Source organism: Hyperolius riggenbachi, chromosome 4, assembly GCF_040937935.1.
Source record: "Hyperolius riggenbachi isolate aHypRig1 chromosome 4, aHypRig1.pri, whole genome shotgun sequence".
Classification (NCBI taxonomy): domain Eukaryota; kingdom Metazoa; phylum Chordata; class Amphibia; order Anura; family Hyperoliidae; genus Hyperolius; species Hyperolius riggenbachi.
The window spans coordinates 182,914,144-182,939,350 of NC_090649.1; the positions used below are offsets into that span (position 1 = coordinate 182,914,144).

The window sequence follows — 25,207 nt, forward strand, 5'->3', positions numbered from 1 at the left end:
TCCTTCTTTCTTCTCTCTTCCCCAGGATAGACTGGGGGGCATCTGATTCAAATGATCACTGCACAAGCGTTTGGGTGCCATAGACGGCAGCGGATGTCCTCCTAGTACTTCTGAGTCCTTTTTCCTAGGTCTACCTTCACGGATCGTTCTACCTATGCCTTTACTCTGCTTAATGCTCTATGTCTTGTATATGCATTGTACCAACTATATGTATGTAATGTATGTATTTGTATGTACTGTGTGTATATACAGTAGAATAGATCTACTGTACCTAATGTATATTCTACACCCACCAACCCTGTTGTGCCAAAATCAATTCCAGGTATAACTCACGCTGTACTTGGCGAAATAAACACTTCTGATTCTGAAAAATGATCCTGATTTTAGGGTGAAAGTTTAGGAACAATTGTTGTACAGACATGCCACTACTAGCTGGATGCCCTACAGCTTCTGCTCAAAATGCAAAGATCAGATTTGAAACTGAACTTTTAAGCAACTTAACTGTACGCATTACAGCGTGAGCTCCATTTGCAATACATGGACTTTAAATGAGGCAGCTAACAAGGAATTTAAATTCCTTGCTGTCAAATGATTAACCTTGCTTGTGTAACCCCAGCTCAATGCTGCAAATCTTATTTTTTTTTCTGCTTTAGAGCAATACTAAATTAAATTTTAAAAAATGCAGGCAAGTTTCTAGCAGGGCCTCTGTAATTAAAATTGCTTAATATGGTATTTTCATTTTACTCACTGTCTCGAAGTACAACATAAGGAGCAACATGTGAAGACAGATACACTGCAAGATAAGCCTTTAGGTTTGGTTCACACATAAATCTGTACATTTCCGGTCTTGTCCAGTACTGTCCTGTCAGTTTTGCATCAGTTTTCTATCAGTTTTACTTGACTGGACCGGAAATGTACACCTTTTGTGTGTGAACACACCCATACAAACATATACAAAACTGTCAAGACTGGACCATAAATGTACAGGTTTATGTGTGAACTATGTCCGTTTTCCATCCCCTCTAGTGTGAACCAGTCCTACATGCAAATGGCTTCAATCAGAGCCTTGAAAAGGGGGCAGAGAGTGGCACAACAGAGGTAAGACCATCCAAACCGGAGGACAAGTAAACATAAGCAACCCATACTACATACACTGGTATGTGTATTTTAAAGATTAAGTGTCAGTTCAGGTGCCCTTTCTACACAATGGTGGCCTTTCTACACATACCAAGGGTTCCGTAGCAGATTCCAGGCCTAGCAATAACAGTTTATGTGTATGGTAATCACAGACAATACTCCAGTAAAAGATGTTGACGCTCTCCTAAGTATTCTTATTCCAATTGGAAAAGTACACTTCAGACTCAGGATTACAAGATTACACTTCAGCAAGTTTAGAATACACTAAAACAAAGGCATAAAATAAATTGTTTTTCATTCCAAACAATTAAGAAATAGGAGTCTACCATATGGTTTGTCTGCCATATCATTAAAATAACTGTGATTAAGAACTATTACTGACAAAATCTGGCATTCTACACAAGCATTATAGACACGTTTAATTAAGAGAGATAATCTTTTCAGTTCCTGTTTATTTCAGTTATGTTAATTGGAAAAAAAATCTATTAACCCATTATATTCAAACAATGATTAATCATAAAAATATGGCACTGAAAAATAAACCTTCCTTTGGTTCAGTGATAATTATGCAATCAGAACAGATTTATCATGAAAAAAATAAATTCTTTTCAAGTTATGAAGCTTTACAATGTTTTTACGACATGTTTGTGACACATTTTAATTAATTTATGGGCTATTTCTTACACATTAAAATGAATGTATGGCATAATTATGATGTCTTCCATGCACAATCTATTCACATTAAAAGAGTTGTCAAGCAATCTATGCAGCTCCATGATATACTTACGCGGGGCTTCCTCCAGCCCCCTGCAGCCGACATGTCCCACGTCGCATCTCCACTTGCAGCCGCCGGCCCGGGATCCTCGCCAGTGCAGAAGCCAACCGCCTCTACTGCGCCTGCGCCGCTGTCAATCAAGTCCACGTTGTCCACACTACGCTGCGGACTTGATTGACAGCAGCACTCGTGCAGGCGCAGTAGAGGATGACCTTGAGGAAGGCCTCTGCACTGGCGGGGACCCCGAGCTGGCGGCTGCGAACGGAGACGCTGCATGGGACAGGTCAGCTGCAAGGGGCTGGAGGAAGCCCCGGGTAAGGATATCATGGGGCAGCATAGATTGCTTAACAACTGCTTTAAGAAGTTTGATAACTAAAAGCTGGATAAACTGTGCTTCATAAGATTCAATTCAAAATTCAAACACTGAACTGAAGAGTATAGGTACCCAGTTGTATGTGTCACAAAGCCATTACTCAGAGATGTATCCCCTGGCACTGAACTAGGCAAGGATCTTAATAGAGTACCTGTATTATTCTGAGGAGAGCAGACATTTCTTCTATTTTGCATCATCTTATGCTCATTGCCTTCTTTCCGAGCTCTCTTCTTGCATTCTGCCGAGTCCCTGTCATCAAATCACACCATTTAATACAGTACCACAGTCAATGTAAACTTCAAAACATTATTATTACATTATCTGTACTGAGCAGTGCTTAGTTTATCAGTAGCCTCAAATATTTAACTATGTGAGGAAGAGTAAATAAAATGTAAATATTTTAGTAGACTATCAACCGAACCCTACAACACCTATGGATGTCTATTGGCCTAACCTATACATTTCTTTCTGATGTTACCTGCACACATACTGTATACTGTAGCTGTTTGGTAGCAGGTAGAGAGTAAGGCAGAACTTTAACTGTGGGAACACAGAAATAAGATATCCTGGATCTGAATGAATGAAATATTTATATTAAATACTTCACTGTTTACATAGTTGAAAGTGGTGACAAGAAAATCACACAAACATTATCAATGGAAATCAAATTTATCAACCCAAGGAGGTCTGGATTTGGAGTCACACTCAAAATTAAAGTGAAAATAAATACTACAGGCTGATTCAACTTTGATGTAATGTCCTTAACCACTTGAGGACCGCCCCCAGCCGATGGGCGGCGGCAAAGACTGGGCCTAAACGACCGCAATACGCCCATCGGCAGGGGCGGCTGCGGGCGTGGTTATGCGGCGATCGTGTCATTCGTGACGCGATCAGCCGCCGGCGACTGGCTCCGCCCCCCTCGCGCTGTAACCCGCCGGCCGTACGGAAGCGCCGGCGAGTTACTAGCACCCGGATCGTCGCTGCCCCTATGTATAATAGGCTTTGTAATGTATACAAAGCCTATTATACAGGCTGCCTCCTGCCCTGGTGGTCCCAGTGTCCGAGGGACCACCAGGGCAGGCTGCAGCCACCCTAGTCTGCACCCAAGCACACTGATTTCTCCCCCCCTGCCCCCTGATCGCCCACAGCACCCCTCAGACCCCTTCCCTGCCCACCGCCCAGACCACTGTTTGCACCCAGTCACCCCCTAATCACCCATCAATCACTCCCTGTCACTATCTGTCAACGCTATTTTTTTTTAACCCTAAACTGCCCCCTGCTCCCTCCTGATCACCCCCCACCCCTCAGATTCTCCCCAGACCCCCCCCCCCCCTGTGTACTGTATGCCTCTATCCCCCCTGTAATAACCCACTGATCACCTGTCAATCACCCATCAATCACCCCCTGTCACTGCCACCCATCAATCAGCCCCTAACCTGCCCCTTGCGGGCAATCTGATCACCCACCCACACCAATAGATCGCCTGCAGATCCGACATCAGATCACCTCCCAAGTGCAGTGTTTACATCTGTTCTCTCCTCTAAACACTCACTAATTACCCATCAATCACCCATCAATCACCCCCTATCACCACCTGTCACTGTAACCCATCAGATTAGACCCTAATCTGCCCCGTGCGGGCACCTAATCACCCGCCCACACGCTCAGATTGCCCTCAGACCCCCCCTTATCAATTCGCCAGTGCATTATTTACATCTGTTCTTCCCTGTAATAACCCACTGATCACTTGTCAATCACCCATCAATCACCCCCTGTCACTGCCACCCATCAATCACCCCCTGTCACTGCCACCCATCAATCAGCCCCTAACCTGCCCCTTGCGGGCAATCTGATCACCCACCCACACCAATAGATCGCCCGCAGATCCGACGTCAGATCACTTCCCAAGTGCAGTGTTTACATCTGTTCTCTACCCTAAACACCCACTAATTACCCATCAATCACCCCCTATCACCACCTGTCACGGTTACCCATCAGATTAGACCCTAATCTGCCCCTAGGGCACCCAATCACCCGCCCACACCCTCAGAACGCCCTCAGACCCCAGGCCTGATCACCTCGCCAGTGCATTGCTTGCATCTATTTCCCCCCTCTAATCACACCTTGAGACACCCATCAATCACCTCCTGTCACCACCTGTCCCCTAGCACACCTACCCATCAGATCAGGCCCTAATTTGCCCCGTGTGGGCTCCTAATCACTCGGCCAAACCCTCAGATCCCCCTCAGACCCCCTTCCAATTACCTCCCCAGTGCATTGATTGCATCTATTTTCCCCTCTAACCACCCCCTGAGACACCCATCAATCACCTCCTGTCACCCCCCTAGCACTCCTATCTATCAGATCAGGCCCAATACAACCTGTCATCTAAGAGGCCACCCTGCTTATGGTTCCACAAAATTTGCCCCCTCATAGACCACCTGTCATCAAAATTTGCAGATGCTTATACCCCTGAACAGTCATTTTGAGAAATTTGGTTTCCAGACTACTCATGGTTTTGGGCCCGTAAAATGCCAGGGCAGTATAGGAACCTCACAAGTGACCCCATTATAGAAAAAAAGACACTCCAAGGTATTCTGTTAGGTGTATGACGAGTTCATAGACGATTTTATTTTTTGTCAAAAGTTAGCGGAAATTGATTTTTATTGTTTTTTTCACAAAGTGTCATTTTTCACTAACTTGTGACAAAAAATAAAATCTTCTATGAACTCACCATACACCTAACAGAATACCTTGGGGTGTCTTCTTTCTAAAATGGAGTCACTTGTGGGGTTCCTATACTGCCCTGGAATTTTAGGGGCCCTAAACCGTGAGGAGTAGTCTAGAAAACAAATGCCTCAAAATGACCTGTGAATAGGACGTTGGGCCCCTTAGCGCACCTAGGCTGCAAAAAAGTGTCACACATGTGGTACCACCGTACTCAGGAGAAGTAGTATAATGTGTTTTGTGGTGTATTTTTACACATACCCATGCTGGGTGGGAGAAATCTCTCTGTAAATGGACAATTGTGTGTAAAAAAAAATAAAAAATGTGTCATTTACAGAGATATTTCTCCCACCCAGCATGGTTATATGTAAAAATACACCACAAAACACATTATACTACTTCTCTTGAGTACGGCGATACCAAGTGTGACACTTTTTTGCAGCCTAACTGTGCTAAGGGGCCCAAAGTCCAATGAGTACCTTTAGGATTTCACAGGTCATTTTGAGACATTTGGGTTCAAGACTACTCCTCACGGTTTAGGGCCCCTAAAATGCCAGGGCAGTATAGGAACCCCACAAGTGACCCCATTTTAGAAAGAAGACACCCCAAGGTATTCTGTTAGGTGTATGATGAGTTCATAGAAGATTTTATTTTTTGTCACGTTAGCGGAAATTGATTTGTATTATTTATTTTTTTCACAAAGTGTCATTTTTCACTAACTTGTGACAAAAAAAAAATCTTCTATGAACTCACCATACTCCTAACAGGATACCTTGGGGTGTCTTCTTTCTAAAATGGGGTCACTTGTGGGGTTCCTATACTGCCCTGGCATTTTAGGGGCCCTAAACCGTGATGAGTAGTCTAGAAGCCAAATGCCTCAAAATGACCTGTGAATAGGACGTTAGGCCCCTTAGCGCAGTTAGGGTGCAAAAAAGTGCCACACATGTGGTATCGCCGTACTCAGAAGAAGTAGTATAATGTGTTTTGGGGTGTATTTTTATACATACCCATGCTGGGTAGGAGAAATATCTCTGTAAATGGACAATTGTGTGTAAAAAAAATCAAATAATTTCTCCCACCCAGCATCTGTATGTGTAAAAATACACCACAAAACACATTATACTACTTCTCCTGAGTACGGTGGTACCACATGTGTGGCATTTTTTTGCACCTTAAGTGCGCTAAGGGGCCCAAAGTCCAATGAGTACCTTTAGGATTTCACAGGTCATTTTGCGACATTTGGTTTCAAGACTACTCCTCACGGTTTAGGGCCCCTAAAATGCCAGGGCAGTATAGGAACCCCACAAATGACCCCATTTTAGAAAGAAGATACCCCAAGGTATTCCGTTAGGAGTATGGTGAGTTCATAGAAGATTTTATTTTTTGTCACAAGTTAGCAGAAAATGACATTTTGTGAAAAAAAAAACAATTAAAATCAATTTCCGCTAACTTGCGACAAAAAGAATCTTCTATGAACTCACCATACTCCTAACGGAATACCTTGGGGTGTCTTCTTTCTAAAATGGGGTCATTTGTGGGGTTCCTATACTGCCCTGGCATTTTAGGGGCCCTAAACCGTGAGGAGTAGTCTTGAAACCAAATGTCGCAAAATGACCTGTGAAATCCTAAAGGTACTCATTGGACTTTGGGCCCCTTAGCGCAGTTAGGGTGCAAAAAAGTGCCACACATGTGGTATCGCCATACTCAGGAGAAGTAGTATAATGTGTTTTGGCGTGTATTTTTACACATACCCACGCTGAGTGGGAGAAATATCTCTGTAAATAGACAATTGTGTGTAAAAAAAAATCAAAAATTGTCATTTACGGAGATATTTCTCCCACCCAGCATGGGTATGTGTAAAAATACACCCCAAAACACATTATACTACTTCTCCTGAGTATGGCAATACCACATGTGTGGCACTTTTTTGCAGCCTAACTGCGCTAAGGGGCCAAAAGTCCAATGAGCATCTTTAGGCTTTACAGGGGTGCTTACAATTAGGCACCCCCCAAAATGCCAGGACAGTGAACACACCCCACAAATGACCCCATTTTGGAAAGTAGACACTTCAAGGTATTCAGAGAGGAGCATAGTGAGTCCGTGGCAGATTTCATTTTTTTTTTTTGTCGCAAGTTAGAAGAAATGGAAACTTTTTTTTTTTTTTTTTGTCACAGTGTCATTTTCCGCTAACTTCTGACAAAAAATAAAATCTTCTATGAACTCACCATGCCTCTCCCTGAATACTTTGGGATGTCTTCTTTCCAAAATGGGGTCATTTGGGGGGTATTTATACTATCCTGGAATTTTAGCACCTCAAGAAACATAACAGGTGGTCAGAAAAGTCAGAGATGCTTCCAAATGGGAAAATTCACTTTTGGCACCATAGATTGTAAACGCTATAACTTTTACCCAATCCAATAAATATACACCGAATGTTTTTTTTCATCAAAGACATGTAGCAGAATAACTTTCGCGCTCAAATGTATAGGAAATTTTACTTTATTTGAAAAATGTCAGCACAAAGTTAAAAAAGTCATTTTTTTGACAAAATGCATGTCTTTTTTGATGAATATAATAAAAACTAAAACTCGCAGCAGCAATCAAATAGCACCAAAAGAAAGCTGTATTAGTGACAAGAAAAGGAGGTAAAATTCATTTAGGTGGTAGGTTGTATGACCGAGCAATAAACCGTGAAAGCTGCAGTGGTCTGAATGGAAAAAAAGGCTCTGGTCCTTAAGGGGCGAAAAGACTGTGGTCCTCAAGTGGTTAAAACAGAACAAAATTAGGCTTATGCTTCATACACACTTGAGATAAAAGTCTTTGGAAAATGCAAGATCACAGACCAATTTTACCCCCTTCCATGTAGTATGAGAGCCATACTCTACACAGTCTATTCTATGGAGCTGCACTCCCCATCAGATAAAATCTTTGCAAGATGCTGCACACAAAGATGCCCGTACACACTCAAAAGATCATTATCTGCAAAAGATCTGTTCCTGCAAAAAATCCATTCCTGCAAAATGCATTCATAGTCTATGAGATCTGCAGATCCTCATACACACTTGGTTTAACAGACTTCATCTGCATATCTGGCAATCATCTGCAGATCTGAAGATCCATCCTGGTGGATTTGATCTGCAGATGATCTGCAGATGATTGTCTGTTAAACCAAGTGTGTATGAGGATCTGCAGATCTCATAGACTATGAATGCATTTTGCAGGAATGGATCTTTTGCAGGAACAGATCTTTTGCAGATAATGATCTTTTGAGTGTGTACAGGCATCTTTGTGTGCAGCATCTTGCAAAGATTTTATCTGATGGGGAGTGCAGCTCCATAGAAAAGACTGTGTAGAGTATGGCTCTCATACTACATGAAGGGTGGTAAGATTGGTCTGTGATCTTTCATTTTCCAAAGACTTTTATCTCAAGTGTGTATGAAGCATTAGTAGTGTTTATGGCCTCCAGATGCCTGTATGACCTCCCTACAATGCCTGGGCATGCTCATGATGAGTTTGCAGATAGTCTCCTGAGGGATTTTCTGCCATACCTTGGCTAAAGCATCCACCAACTCCTGGACAGTCTGTGGTGCAACGTAGTATTGGTGGATGGAGCGAGACATGATGTCCCAGATGTGCTCAATTAGATTCAGGTCTGGGGAACGGGAGGGCCAATCCATAGCAGCAATGGCTTTGTCTTGCAGGAACTGCTGACACACTCCAGCCACATGAGGTCTAGCATGGTCTTGTATTAGGAGAAACCCAGGGCCAACCCTACCAGCATATGGTCTCACAAGGGGTCTGAGGATCTCATCTCGGTACCTAATGGCAGTCAGGCTACCTCTGGTGAGCACATGGAGGGCTGTGTGCCCCCCAAAGAAATGCCACCCACACCATTCCTGACCCACTACTAAACCGGTCATGCTGGAGGATGTTGCAGGCAGCAGAAGCTTCTCCACGAAATCTCCAGACTGTCACATTAATCACGTGTTGAGTGTGAACCTGCTTTTATCTGTGAAAAGCACAGGGCTTTGCCAATCTTGGTGTTCTATGGCAAATGCCAAACGTCCTGCATGGTTTTGGGCTGTAAGCACAAGCCCCACCTGTGGCCCTGATACCACCCTCATGGAGTCTGTTTCTGACCGTTTCGAGCAGAGACATGCACATTTGTGGCCTACTGGAGGTTATTTTGCAGGGCTCTGGCAGTGCTACTTTTATCCCTCCTTGCACAAATGCGGACGTAGCGGTCCTGCTGCTGGGTTGTTGCCCTCCTACGGCCTCCTCCACATCTCCTGATGTACTGGTCTGTCTCCTGGTAGCGCCTCCATGCTCTGGACTCTACGCTGACAGATACAGCAAACCTTCTTGCCACAGCTCGCATTGATGTGCCATCCTGGATGAGCTGCACTACCTGAGCTATTTGTGTGGGTTGTATACTCTGTCTCACGCTACCACTAGAGTGAAAGCACTGTCGGCATTCAAGTGACCAAAACATCAGCAAGAAAGCACAGGAACTGAGAAGTGGTCTGTGGCCACTACCTGCAGAACCACTTCTTGATTGGGGATGCCTTGCTAATTGCCTATTCCACTTGCACAGCAGTATGTGAAATTGATTGTCAATCAGTGTTGCTACTTAAGTGGACAGTTTGATTTCACAAAAGTGTGATTGACTTGGGAGTTGCATTCAGGGCTGTGGAGTCGGAGCAATTTTTGGGTAGCTGGAGCCGGAGTCGGGAAAAAATGCTTCAACTCCAACTACTAATTAATTTAAACTGTGATTAAAATAGAAAATATGATAAAATGTTCTATTTCTCAGATAATAGTCATCATAAATAATTTATATATACAGTAATAGCTCTGCTTAGTCAAAAACGTTACTTGTGCTGCTTCAATAAAGCAGTCTCCGTATTTTAAAAAGTCAGATATACATATCTGATTGTGACTGCATATATGATGTGTACACAGGAATCTCTTATATATACCAAATTACATATATGCTATAAGAATAAAGCCTGATGTGTAGCTGTGTCACTTATAGAGATGGTCAATGAGATGTAAATAATTCTGCGTTGATGCTGGTTTATGCAAATGTATGTACTCCCTTTGCTCATGAAATCAAATAATTTGATATGTTGTTAAAATTTGGTTTGATGACTAAAGGGTACCTGAGATGGATGAAAAGTAAAGTTTTATACATACCTGGGGCTTCCTTCAGCCCCCTTCAGGCTAATCAGTCCCTCGCTGTCCTTCACTGCCACTTGGATCTTCTGCTATGAGTCCCGGTAATTCAGCCAGTCAGCGCAGTCCAGCTGCGTGCCACTCCCGCAGCCAGCGAGGGACTGATTAGTCTGAAGGGGGCTGGAGGAAGCCCCAGGTATGTATAAAACTTTAATTTAATCTGTCTCAGGTTTACTTTGTTACACAGTAGTACTATACTCTACATATGCACTCCCCACAAAGCTGCAGGGAATCCACTGAAAATGTTGTGCACATGGAACACAGAGGTGTACCTGCACATCACTCTTACATGTACCCACAGTAACATTGCCTAGTGCCTGATAGATGTTCTTTGTTCCTGTCTATACCTTCTACAAGTACTCTTACCAAGGACTAGTTTTAGTCTATGACTAAAAGTATTAGAGGTAGAAGATCCGCCGGATATCCAGGTAACTGGTATTGTTTAAAAGGGAATAAATATGGCTGCCTTCATATCCCTCTCACTTCTGTTGTCTTTTAAAATTGTGTTGGCAGCTAAGAGTTGCATTTCATGTTACATACTTTCAATCAACAAGGTTGTAATATGCAAATTAGAGTCGGAGTCAAGGAGTTGAAGCCTAGCCTGAGGAGTCGAAGTCGGTGGATTTTTGTATCGACTCCACAGCCCTAGTTACATTGTGTTGTTTAAGTGTTCCCTTTATTTCTTTAGTTTATGTACGGTCGTAAGATACTTTCATAGCAGTTTTATTTTAAGTAACAATGTCCTTCAACTCCTCTTTAATTTTGTAGTAGTAGCTTTCTGATGAAGGCACTGTATCCCTACAACACTTTTACCTGTTTGTATAGGTCACTCCTAGAACCACAATGTTTATGCGATATATAATTCGATTTATTCTCCTGTGGTTTCAATTTTTCAATAAAACTATTGTTAAAAAAAGTAATATTTTATACAAAATATACAGTGCCGATTCATCACATTGCAACTTAGAATTATTGGGGGGTGGGCGAGAGACCACAATCTGATTTACACATCGAGAACTTTGAACATACATTTCTTCTACCGGCAGCTTTCCAGGACAGGATGTCAATATTAAATGCCAAAATCCGCCTGGTATGCATATTTACCCTCCACAGGTACTTAACGTGCCATTGTGGGTACAAGCTGTCAGTATCCATTGGCCATGAATGTAGCCCTGGCATGGCTGATCAAGCACTTCCTGGAGCAGCATTCCTTGTCTGGTGTGATACGCTTTGTGTAATACTTTAAAGGAATACTTAAGTAAAAAAAAAATGATTTTTACTCACCTGGGGCATCCCTCAGCCTCCAGAAGCTGTATGGTGCCCTCGCAGCCTCGCTCCGATCCTCCTGTCCCTGGCGGCGGCTACTTCCGGGTTCGGCGACAGCCGCTGACAGGCTGGGAACGCGAGTGATTTTCCGCGTTCCCAGCCGCTATATCACCCTATATGCTGCTGTAGCGTATATGTTATATGCTATAGTAGCATAGAGGGTGATATAGTGGCTGGGAACGCGGAGAATCACTTGTGTTCCCAGCCTGTCGGCGGCTGTCGCCGAACCCGGAAGTAGCCGCCGGCGGGGACAGGAGGATCGGAGCGAGGCTGCTAGGGTACCATACAGCTTCAGGGGGCTGAGAGATGCCCACGGTGAGTAAAAATCTTTTTTTTTTTACTTAAGTATTCCTTTAAAGGAATAAAGGTCTGTTAAAAACGTACTTACAAAAGGGCAACTTGTGGCATTTGGAAGATCTTGCTTTGTATATTATGTGGCCTGCCATTGCGTTGCATTTTTAGCAAGTATTTGTCCCTTTAATAAAAGTATCACATGAAGAGAAGCGTCTTTTCTACCTACCAGGCTTACAGTGAGTTCAGCGTACCAGACAAGGAACGCCACACCTGGAAGTGCTGGTGAGGACGGGAGGAAAGACAACCATCAGTGCTTAATGAGCCATGCCAGTACTACATACATTGCCAATGGAACCCAGCAGCATTTGATCAGCTAGTGTTGTCGTGTTAGGCTTCTCTGAATTCGGAACCTCGCTCTGAATTCTTCTGAACAGAATCTGCACTAAACTTATCCTTGTCGCTGCCTCTGGCCATAGGCTCCCTGTGCCCCAAATCCAGTTCTGACACATAAGACTCCACAAGACCTGTGAAGGTGTTCAGTGGTATCTAGCACCAAGAAATTAAAAGCAAACCATGTAAGTCAAGAAGTGAGACCATGGATCAGACTTGTTTTTCAAGCACATCCCACTGATCCTGTATTGCATTGACATCTGGGAAATTTGGACACATTATTCATCAAACTGAGCTGCCTTCTTTGATTGCTCCATGGTACAGTTCTGGCACTCATGTGCCCATTGTGGGCACTTTTGGCAGTGGACTAAGCTCAGGAGGGGTATTTTAATTAGGTTGGTGCTAGGCAGCCTCACATTTAGCAAGATGAAATACACTGTGTACTTTGACACCTCTCATGGGCAGCATTGTGTTTTTCAACTATTTGTTCTACAGTGGCTCTTCTGTGAGATCAGACCAGACAGGCTAACCTTTACTCCCCTGACTGCATCAGTGAGCCTAAGGTACTTATGACCCTGTCAGTGGTTAACTAGTTGTCCTTCCTTGGACAAGTTTGATAGGTATAAATCACCACAAAACCTGACATTTTTGCAGATTCTCTGATCCAGTCAGGGCTGTGGAGTCGGAGTCAGAGCAATTCTGGGTACCTGGAGTCTGAGTTGGAGGTTTCATAAACTGAGGAGTCAGATTCGGGAGTTGGTTGATTTTTGTACCAAATCCACAGTCCTGGTAAGTATTATACTAAGGAGTCCGAACCATTTTTGGTACCTGGAGTCGTAGTTGGAGTCAGAGTTGGTGGTTTCATAAACTGAGGAGTCGGATGATTTTTATACTGACTCCACAGCCCTGTATCCAGTTGTCTATTCATCACATTATGGCTCTGCTCTAAGTTGCTCAGAGTCTTATGCTTACCTGTTCTCCTGCTTCCAACACATTACCTTTGAGAACGGACTGCTCCCTTGCTGCCGTATACATTCAACCCCTTGACAGGTACCATTGTAATAATAATAATAATAATAATTATTTGTATTAATTTCACCTGTCAGTGGTCATAATGTTTTTGCTGATCGATGTATGAGCTTAAAAAATGAGCAGAAATTAGAGTTCAGTGTACCAAGAAACCAAACAGTAATATCTCTGTCCATTAATGTGACTATCTGCTGTATGCTGAAATTTATATGCAGCTCCCACCATCACAGTTCTCAGTACCAAGTTAATAACTAATGGGGAAATCATGCACAACCAATTAACATTTTACAACTGGACTTTCCATGCAACAGTTAGAGTCAATTTTAGCTCAGTAACGGGATCTCATTACAAAAAAAAAAAAATTCCCTTAACAATATCCACAATGCCATACAGAAAATAAAACAAAACAAGGCATTTTCATATAGCAACGTGAAGGCGAAGATATTCTCCATCCTGCCTAATATCTAATCATCTGTGATAGGATGGTAAGTAATGGCCATGCAAAGGACTAATTTGAAGAACTGAACAAGATGAAATGGTAGCAGGATAATAATAATGCTTAAAGGACAACTGACGTGAGAAGTATATGGAGGCTGTCATATTTATTTACTTTTAAACAATGCCAGTTGCCTGGCAGTCCTGCTGGTCTATTTGGCTTCAGTAGTGGCTGAATAACACCAGAAACAAGCATGCTTTTGTCAGATCTGACAATAACGTAAAAAACACCTAATCTGCTGCATGCCCGATCAGGGTCTATGACTAAAAGTATTAGAATCAGAGAATCAGCAGGACAGCCAGGCAACTGGCATTGCTTAAAGGATACCCGAAGTAACATGTGACATGATGAGATAGACATGGGTATGTACAGTACCTAGCACACAAATAACTATGCCGTGTTCCTTTTTTTCTTTCTCTGCCTGAAAGAGTTAAATATCAGGTATGTAAGTGGCTGACTCAGTCCTGACTCAGACAAAAAGTGACTACAGTTTGACCCTCAAGGATAAGAAATTCCCCTTTTTATCTCTTTCTTGCTCTCAGGGGCCATTTTTTGCAAGGAAAGTGTTTTATAGTTGGAATTTCTAATCAATGAGGGTCACATTGTAGTCACTTCCTGTCTGAGTCAGGACTGAGTCAGCCACTTACATACCTGATATTTAAATCTTTCAGGCAGAGGAAGAAAAAAAGGAACACGGCATAGTTATTTGTGTGTTAGGCACTGTACATACCCATGTCTATCTCATCATGTCACACATCACTTCGGGTATCCTTTAAAAGGAAATAAATATGGCAGCCTCCATATCCCTCTCGCTTCAGTAGTCCTCTAATGGAATTCTGCACAGAGGATAATACAAACATACATGGAGGAGCTGGCGGGGGCCTCTGCCAGTCGTAGTCTCTTGGCATGGTTCTTTCCTTGGTAATGTGCTTGGGCCACCACTGGGGAACTGAATGAAGCATCACACAGTTTGCAATAGTCATTTTCTGTAGCAAGAATCACACGTCCCCCGCTCTTTCCAGCTGTAACCTGAAACCACAACAGATATTTATTGTTTTGTTAATTAAGTACTGTGTGGATCTATTGCTGAAAAACAAAAATAAATGATCAATTTAATTATTATCCCACTCATTTCAGGTCACCTCTTCGATGCATTTGATTTATTCCTCAATCCAACCCTCCCTTCCCCGACTAGTACTTTCTCCAGTCAAGATATAGCCAGCCAATGTAAAGGAAGAAATCAACACATTTCAATAAAATATCGCCTTACACCAGGCTAACCCCACACCATACCCCAGTGTATATTTAATTCTTTCCTGACCTTCTTCAACCCTGTCATTATAAAGTAGGCAAAGTCATATCTCTTCTATCATCATCTACCTCCATCACATGAGCATTTGACCCAATCCCCTCTGACTTACACTATGGCCACGCTTCCACCCTGCCACTTGCACTGAGTTATTGCACCCTCCTTTAAACTTGCAGCCATTCCTCCTGTATTTAAAAAATACTTTCTTTTTTTTCTCAAACAAGGTTTATTGAACAAAAACGTTAGTACATACAACAAAAGTAATGCTATAAAATGGGTTACAAACAGACGTTTAGAAATTTACAGTAACACGTTCAAAAAGAACAATTTAAGCGTATACAATAAGAACAAGGTATAAAGGAGAAATGGGTAAACTACATCAGTTACTCACATAACATGTAAAAATGAAACACGGAAAAGGAATCTCCCCTTCAATCCAAGAGAGTGTGGAATAAGATATTAGTCCTGCGGACACTGATAGTATGTGACTTCCATACATTACAAATCCCCACTCCCCCAAAAAAGTCTATCTCTCACAAGTTCCATATCCACAACCTCCTGAGAGTCAAGCCACTTACTCCAATTTTTTTTCGAATCTATGTGCATGGCCCCTTTGTAAATGTACTCATGTTTCTAGTTTAAGACAGTCGTTAGCCTGCTTAACCGATTGAGCATAGGATGTCTCACCAAACCTACCAACTTGGCAGTTAGACTACCGTATATACTCGCAAGCAAGCCGAATTTTCGACCCCCAAAAAGTGGCCCAAAAGTTGGGGGGTCGGCTTGCTTGCGAGTCATGTGGTCCGCGCCCCCCTGCCGCTATTACCTTAGCTGGCGCCGCTTCCTCTATTCCCCTCTCCTGCTTGTAATCAATTCACACAGCAGTGCTCTCCACGGCTGCTGTGATGATGAGGCAGAAGCAGGAGAGAGAGCGGTTCCCATAGTAACGGCGATACACATCGCCGCTACAGGAAGCCGCGCTCTCTCCTGCTTCCTGCCTCATCATCACAGCAGCCGTGGAGAGTGCTGCTGTGAATTAGTTATGAGCAGGAGAGGGGAATAGAGGAAGTGGCGCCGGCTAAGGTAATAGCAGCGGCGCCGTGGGGGGGGGGGGGGCACTACTTACCCATACTGGGGCGCTATACTGGGCACTACCTAGCTATTCTGGGCACTATACTAGCTATACTGGGGCACTACCTACCCATACTGGGCACTTTACTAGCTATGCTGGGCACTATACTAGCTATACTGGGCACTATACTAGCTATACTGGGGCACTACCTATCCATACTGGGCACTTCACTAGCTATACTGGGCACTATACTAGCTCTACTGTACTGGGGCACTACCTACCCATACTGGGCACTTTACTACCTATACTGGGCACTATACTAGCTATACTGGGCACTATACTAGCTATACTGGGGCACTACCTACCCATACTGGGCACTTTACTAGCTATACTGGGCACTATACTAGCTATACTGGGCACTATACTAGCTATACTGGGACACACTGGGGGGATCACACGGCCAGCATTTCCTATCCCCGCCTTATATGGGGGTCAATCATTTTTTCCTGTTTTTTTCTGGTAGACGTTGGGTCGGCTTATATGCGGGTCGGCTTGCTTGCGAGTATATACGGTAATCTGTTTTTATGTTGTTCATAGAACATATCTAACCCCACTGGTGCTTGCTAAAACTCCACCAGGAACTACTGACACTTGCCCTAAGGTGCTATAGAAAAAGTAACTTATTTCACAGAATTAGGTGTTGCCCCACGGATAATGAGTATTGGTTGCAGGTTAATAGATTTCTCCATGAGGACATAAGTTATCCTGTCCCAAGTGACCATCTTATCAGCATACTTCCAGATACAGTGTCAAGAAAACACATGAAGTTATTGGTCGTTACAATTATGCACTTAGGATGTTAATTTCTCACCTAAAGCAGGATTAAACCCACTTCATGTAACAACTGCATAAGAATGATGGATCCTGTAACACCAGTTCATAAGGGGTAACGAATAGGTGAATTCCGCTACACCTCGGACACCAGGATAGTGCTGGAACCAGGCGACTTGACCCAAATATGCAGCAAGAAAGTAAGAAGTTCCGCACAAAATCCTACGTTCAATCGAGTCCCAACTTTATTAATACAGGTAAAAGCCATACAGCCAAGGAGCTGACATGTTTCGGACTCACAAGTCCTTAATCATAGCACAAGTTCATGTTAAAAAGACACAGTGAATATAAGGTCTAAAACCCACCCCCAACACAGGTGAATCAAATCACACCCTCTTTGGCTCACACCCAAGAGTGGAGGGAGGTATGGCTAAAAAATAGAGGAGGAATCAGTAGTATTCCCCTCAATAAAACGCATATGAAAAAGATACAAACAACACATGATACAGCAAAATGCAAAAATTGATTAGAAGAGTATATGTATAAATAGTAATACAGCCAGAGGAGAGGAAAGGAACACAAAGTGAGCAGTCAGGCAAAAAAACTGAAAAAAACAAACGGAAGCATTTAAGTAATGACATTTAAATCCCATCTGGTGTTTAGTCCATGCGGATTTTGTGCGGAACTTCTTCCTTTCATGCTACCAGTTCATAAGGCCACATACCAGCACAAAGGAGCAATGGCCAAGTATAACAACATACTGTATGGTTAAGATGGACTAAATCTATATACATATTTAATATCAACTAATAGTAATGTTTATATATAGTAGACTGCTCATAAAATGCTGGACATGGGTAAGAAGGTCAAAACGTTTATTTTAATTCTAAGGCTTGCAATCTGCAAATAAATGCAAACTGAATGCATCTTGGAACTGGGCCAACTAAATGTACTTTATGACAATTTTAACTGGCACAATTCCAAGTGGCATACAGTTTGCTTTACATCTGCCTGCAAGTTGGAATTAATTACTAAATAACCGCAGTCCCATCTATCTTTACTCCATGAATCTCCTATGTCCCCAACTCAAGCTTGTGCCAGTGTCATATGTGTTAGGTATGTAAATTGGTAATTTCACCCTTATTATAAATTATTCATTTCCCAGCACAATTTAATAAGTTGTACATTTACAAATAATAATCAGCATTAGTAAGGATGGAGTTCAAAAAGCATCCCACAGATATTTTATTCAACATAAAACACAAGTCTGACATTTTATTTCTTGTCAACATTGATACCCTGCTGCTAAGCAATTGGTTAACAGCGAATATTTCATTCGCAGTAAACAAAACAATTCTTATATTACAAAAAACATACTAGTGCCCCCTTGTGGGTACTTAAATCCATGCATCTGTAAAGAACACACACAAAAAATAGAATTTCCCTTTCTTAAAATTGTTATTACTTTATAATTATTAACGCTGACATTTTCACTGCGCTTCACAAGGTACATTGAACAATTCATGTAATTAACTGTCTTTCAGAAAAGCTCACAATCTGATGTCCCTACCATAGCCTTAAGCTAGTGATAGACTATGCAATGTTTTCAATAGACTGGGCATTGTAGTTGATAAAACCATCAAATTAAAGAAAAATCAACTAAAGGCTTCAGCCCAGACGATCAGTGTAGCCTAGCAATGCATCTGTGCAGACCCAGGCCCCACTGTGTATGTGTTTGAACCTTTAGATCCAAGGCCCACTATGCCCGGTTTATCACGTTTGGAAATCGCTTACAGTTTCAGAATTGCAAAATACAGAGATTTTGTGCGCGGTTCCCAGAGCAATCGTGAAGGTATGTGATTTGACTCGCCATTCCTTCAATGCGATTGCTCCGGGATTGCTCCAAAAATGCTGCATGCAGTGGACCACTCTCATAGGGTTCAACTGTTGCAGCACTTTAAGTATTCCAAGAATTGCTCCAATTTCAACTACACTGTAACTATTAGCATTTTAGTCTGTTTGATTGATGCAATGTTGATTTTATGGTGTTACCGCCTACATGTTTGTCCAAGGTCAGTTACCCAAAATAATGTAGTCGGAGACAGCCATGCTACAAATTTTTTCAGGTCAGATACAGCAGAAAACGTGTGGGTAGTACTTTGGCAAAGATGCATTAAAACCTGCTACTTCCTCCCTCCCATCCTCAAACTCCAGCCCCTCCCCCCCTTCCATCCCCACTCTCAAAACATTCTTGAGTTATTGAAAATACTATCTTCATTCAAAACAGTTACCGTAATTTGTGTAAGAATATTCATGGTCAAGCTCTTACATTTGGTGAAGATGATCCTGGCGATGTTGACTCTACTGTCTGACTCAGTCTCGATGAAGCAGGGCAACTACTAGATGCACAGTAATTGCGTAATTTCTTGCTGTGGTTTTTACCCTAGAAAATATTATGCAAAACATATTTAGGCATGTATCTGTGCATTACACAAAACAGTACTTACCTTAAAGTCCAACTCTAAAAGTATTAGATTTGAAACTGAACCTGTCAAAATTAAAAAACAACGTTTTGCGTAGCTGTGCTTATCTGCAACTTACTATTAATACAGACTTAAGACCTCTTGAACCTAGGTACTAGGTAAGCAGGCTGAAGTCATACAGTTGCTCACCACCTACTTCCCAGTAAACTACAAGTCTGCCTCTTTACATAGAGGTCATATAGTTCCTATTGTAAGGCTGAGATGCTGGAAAAAGAAGACTCCCATCCATTCTTCTTCCTACTTCCGGCTGTCACATGATCACACCCAAATGACCCACCCAAGGGCTAAAATCCAGAGAAAAGAGGAAGTAAGCTTTAGCACAGTGTGTCAATCACATTTCGTCTGTGAAAAAGGAACCTTCCTTCTATACAGTGTTTATATACACTTATCCTGACTGTCATTAGAATTTGCATTGTTTCCATTTGGGTTTAGGAGGACATTAAAATTCATTAAATTTGTTTTGCCGGTATGGACACTTCCCAATTCAGTAACATAGGAGTTCTGTAATACCTGAAGATATACTTGAAGCACTGTTAAAATTAATCTATAGCCAGATACTGTTAAAATAAACTTAATTCACATGGCAAAAGATAGAAATGAGCACCAAAGGTAAACATTGAACTGGAGCTATAGTTTTGTATACAGTGCAAAAGGGTATAGGGCCCTTTTCCACTAGCAATCGCAATCACAAACCCCAGCGACTGCGATTTTTCATTAAGTTTGTTATGCGATTGCAATTTTCATTTGCATTGCATTATCCCTCTTAAAATCTCTCCAGAAAGCAATTACGATTTGCAAATCAAATCACTATAGTGAAAAATACTTCTCATGATTTCTGTGATAAAGTAGCAACCCTAGTGATTTAAAAATCACTATCGATTTGCGATTCAGCTGTGTAGTGGAAAAGGGCCCTAAAGGTTGGGAAAGCTGACAGATTGTTGCTATGGTATATATCCCTTCAGGTAGATGTACATATCATCACATTCCACACATCAGACTTGGTCATCCAACCACCCGATGTCTATATGCACATGCAACCTTCTAAGCCCTAGTTAGCCTGGCTAATTTATTATGGAACTGCTGTGCACTAGAGATGTAGCGAACTGTTCGCCGGCGAACGGTTCCAGGCGAACTTTGGGGGATCGCGTTCGCCTGCAGCAGGCGAACTTTTGCGGAAGTTCGATTCGCCCCATAATACTCTATTGAGCAAAACTTTGACCCTCTATCTCCATCACAGTCAGATTATTGCCAAACACACTGCTCTCACTGCTGGAGGCCCGCCCCTCTCCCTCCTCCAAGCAAGGTCCTTATGCCATTTCACTCACTTGTCTGCCTACACTAATTAGTTAAGGGACAGCTGCTTCCCTCCACCTCCCTCCTCCCACAAGACAAGACAAATAACATTTATATCACGCTTTTCTCCTGGCGGACTCAAAGCACCAGAGCTGCAGCCACTAGGGCATGCTCTATAGGCAGTAGCAGTGTTAGGAAGACTTGCCTAAGGTCTCCTACTGAATAGGTGCTGCCTTACTGTCTACTTTTTCTCTTGTATTGAGCATAAATGGTAAATGCTAGGCCAGCTTCAGTTAGTACTGTTGTGGTACAGCGGTTAGGGTGCTTGCCCACCACACAGTGAGACCCGGGTTCAAATCCCAGCCAATGTGAGTTGGTTTTTATGCTACAAATCCTTAAAGGGAACCTAAACGGAGAAGGTTATGGATTTTTTTCTTTTAAAATAATACCAGTTGCCTGAATCGCCTGCTGATCCTGTGTCTCTAATACTTTTAGCCACAGCCCCTGAACAAGCATGCAGATCAGGTGCTCTGACTGAAGTCAGACTGGATTAGCTGCATGCTTGTTTCAGGGTGTGATTCAGCCACTATTGCAGTCACAGAGATCAGCTGGACTGCCAGGCAACTGGTATTGTTTACAGGAAACATCCGTATCACTCTCAGTTAAGGTTCCCTTTAAGCAACCTAATGTTTCTATTGCATTGAGCATAATTAGTAAATGCTAGGCCAGCTTCAGTTAGTACTGTTGTGGTACAGCGGTTAGGGTGCTTGCCCACCACACAGTTAGACCTGGGTTCGATTCCCAGCTATGGTATGTAATCTGGTTTTTGAAATAGTATAATTCCCTGGCAGATGAGACCCTCCTCCCTCCGGTAGGAGGGAATAGGTAGAAGGGTAGAAAGGGAGGAGGGAGGAGGAGGGAGGGCCTCCAGGTATTAGAGCCCTTGAAACATGTTTTCTATCATTTTTCCAGCCAATAGAATTTTTTCAAATTTTTACAGTTCGCCTCCCCATTGAAGTCTATTGCGGTTCGCGAACAGGGTTCGCGAACCAAACCTTTCGCGGAGGTTCGCAAACAGGGTTCGCGAACCGAAAATCGGAGGTTCGCAACATCTCTACAGTGCACACAGCATTACAGATGTTGCTTGTCAGCAAGATTTTAGCCAATCACATCCAGTTACTGTGGCTAATCATTTTGTTAACTGCCGTTAGTATGTTTTAAAGATGCTGTAATAACCGATGGCACTGTGCCCACTTACTGTGTCTGTGCAAGGTTTTAGTCCCCCACTTACAAGATGGACACAGGACCAGATTTACCATAAAGCACCCTAGGCATGTGTCTACAAGCGCCTGATGATGGAAAGGCGGTTCACTACCCTACCCAAGTACCTCTCTCCCTTGCTTCCCTATGCAGAGTCCTGATCAAAGTGTAAATGAGGGGTTCCTCACCCTGCTCTCGTCATTCCACTGACGGGATCTCCCTTCAGTCGGGGTCACCTCTAGCTATTTAATACTGAGGTTAGTCTAGCTACCTAATACTTGGGGCACCTCTAGCTACTTAATATTGAGGGTACCTCTGGCTACCTAATACTAAGGGCCACCTGTAGCTACCTATAATGGGCAAGGGAAGTAAGGGAGAAGTAACAGCTGGGACAGCCAGCACACTTGCGGTGCAGATTGGTGGGGGTTTGTCGGTTTATGGAGGGAGAAGTCTAAGGTGCCAGGAAAACTGTGCCTATAGACTCCTGTGAGATAAATCCGGGCCTGGATAGACAGATGGAGCCCACCCCATATAACAGTGATGGCTAACCTTGGCAGTCCAGTTGTGGTGGAACTACAAGTCCCATGAGGCATTGCAATACTCAATGCCTCAGCTCTAAGAATAAATCGGGGAGGCAGAGGCATGATGGGATTTGTAGTTTTGTCACAACTGGAGTGCCAAGGTTAGCTATCACTGCCATAAACCAAAAATGGCTGCTCCCCCGCAGCATTTCTCTTCCTCAGGCTTCATCTTTCACTCAGGATATACTGTGCGGCTCGCAAAGGGCACTGCTCAACACTGAGTGAGAGTGGAATGTAGATATAATCTTGCCTATCGTTTTTGTGGTGACAGGTTTGCTTTAATGCATGTTACTGCAGAAATCAAAGCTACTTTGGCTGGATATATGTTGCTCTGCCTTTGTAAAAATAAAATAAGATGTCAAAGCAATCACAGCAAAAATGCAGGACTGTTGTACAGCTTTCCCAACAAAACAAAACATTATCTAACAGCTTGGCTTCCAGTTTTTGGCATGTATGATTTAGTAGACTTATTTTGTAATTCCTTTTTCCCCCTTTATACATCCTAAATTTGCCAGAACACAACTCAGAGTCTATTCGCCTCATGTCATGTGATGATTGGTTCTGATGAGGTCATCAGTTTTAAAATACCAGTGAGACAATGCACTGTTAAAGAGACACTGAAGCGAAAAAAAATATATGATATAATGAATTGGTTGTGTACTATGAATAATTACTAGAAGATTAGCAGCAAAGAAAATATTCTCATACTTTTATTTTCAGGTATATAGTGTTTTTTCTAACATTGCATCATTCTATAATATGTGCAGATTACACAACACTCAGCATTCAAAGTGAGTCTTTCAGAGCAGTCTGTGAAGTAATGACCTCTCCTCTAGCAGAGGAAAAGTAAATAGTCCAGGAACAGTTGAGATAATAAAAGTCAGATAACAGCCCTCTCCACGACTAACTTAGTCGGAGAGCTTAATGGCTTGTTTGCATAGAGATAACAACTGGAGTTTCTCAACTCTTCCTGTACTGGAAACAATTACACTGATGTATCTGATCCTAATGTTTTATTTCTTAGCTGTGCTACACATACAAATCATAATATCATCATTTTTTTTTCGCTTCAGTGTCTCTTTAAGTCAAGTCTATTTCCTGTCAGTGCAATCATTCCGCAGACTCCTCTTAACATATTTATCACGCCCAACATCAACAAGAAGGAAGAGTTGGTGCCAGCACTGCTCACCTGATAGTGTGCCTGAGCTTGCTGGGCTGAATTCAGGGTGACATTACATAGCTTACAAGAGAGAGGCTTACACAGTTCTTCCAAAGAAGGGTCTTGCTCCACAGCCTCATCCTTTGTGACCTCAGGGGAAAGTAGGGCAGCTCTGTTTGGAGAAGGTGGCTGTGCAGCAAGTACTACAGGTCTTTTACCCATTCCAATGGCGGAAGGAAAAGCAGACTGTTCGGGGTGAGGTGATGGCCTGGCATGTTGCAAAACAATCATTTGCCCAGTTCTGTGCGAAGGCAGAAGGGGCAGGCAAAGAGCAGCTCACACAGCTCCGACAACTCCGAAGTGCTGAAGAGTCCTTTAAGACACAAAAGAAACACGTCATCAGTAAGTACTTACGGTTAGTGTTGTTGTGTAGCAGTACTCAAGGAGAGGCATGTGATCCGTTTAATCAGGTGAGACAGTTGCAAGGTTTTGATTGGCTCATCAGGGTTATGTGTTGTTTCTTTTTCCTGTGTAGGCTAAAGCAGGACGTGATGACAGAAAAACAGAGCTTTACAAATCTACCCGTCACCTGATCACACTGATCACATGCTTTTCCTTTATTTCTGCCACACACAAGCAACACTACCTGTGATTCATAAAGTCTGATTTCTAGATGCTCAGTGTATAGGCAAATATTGTATAAAAATAAGTTTTACAATATGGTAGGCCTTATTTTAGGTGTCTGGCATTGGGGGTCAAAAAAATGAAAACCTCACCTGTGTTAAAGTAAACTATAGTGGGATTGATAAACGTTTAGTGAAATAGCAGCCATATACCTGCAGTGACATGAATGGCTGCTTCCCTACTGTACAATTCTTCCTGTAATGTGCAATGACCCTGGAAAAAGATTGCAGACTTTTGTTAGTAAAGCCCAGTACACACCATGCAATTTAACATCACATCGATGAGTCGATAATTTACTGGTCGGATCAACTCCCGATTGGTAACGCAATCGATTTTCTGTAGTAGTGAATGGAAAATCGATTGTGCCGATCTGGCAGGAAATTCAAACCTCCCAACATTTTGAGATAATAAAGAGGGACATTTTAACAGATGAAAATATGAAATATATCAATTTAAATAATAGAAATAACATTATAGAGTTGATTCATCAACAAGAACACCCTGCAGCAGCGTGAGGTAAATGGCCTTACGCGTGTTAATCACCCTAGCACGACTTAATGCTCCCGCGGGCACGCTGCACACGCTACTGGCAGAGTAGCATGCGTTCCTTAGCAACACCAGATACTTTGAAAGGCCGCGCTATAGTGATTATTGCCACCGCTACTACTTTCATTAACATTAGTGCACTATTGC

General features: G+C 42.6%; 1 protein-coding gene across 2 annotated transcripts in view; it reads right to left on the bottom strand.

The window, feature by feature from the left end:
- Positions 1-25,207, bottom strand: part of ZMAT3 (zinc finger matrin-type 3) — a 66,635-nt gene that overhangs the window by 16,740 nt on the left and 24,688 nt on the right. The window contains exons 2-6 of one of the 2 annotated variants that reach the window (XM_068281056.1): positions 24,667-24,727; positions 23,861-24,203; positions 19,324-19,437; positions 14,645-14,811; positions 2,437-2,534 (exon numbers count right to left, since the gene is read on the bottom strand). In XM_068281056.1, the coding sequence (XP_068137157.1) occupies positions 2,437-2,534; positions 14,645-14,811; positions 19,324-19,437; positions 23,861-24,121 (640 nt within the window). In that variant the 5' untranslated portion in view covers positions 24,122-24,203; positions 24,667-24,727. The remainder of the gene's footprint in view (positions 1-2,436; positions 2,535-14,644; positions 14,812-19,323; positions 19,438-23,860; positions 24,204-24,666; positions 24,728-25,207) is intronic. The other variant, XM_068281055.1, reaches the window with a different exon arrangement.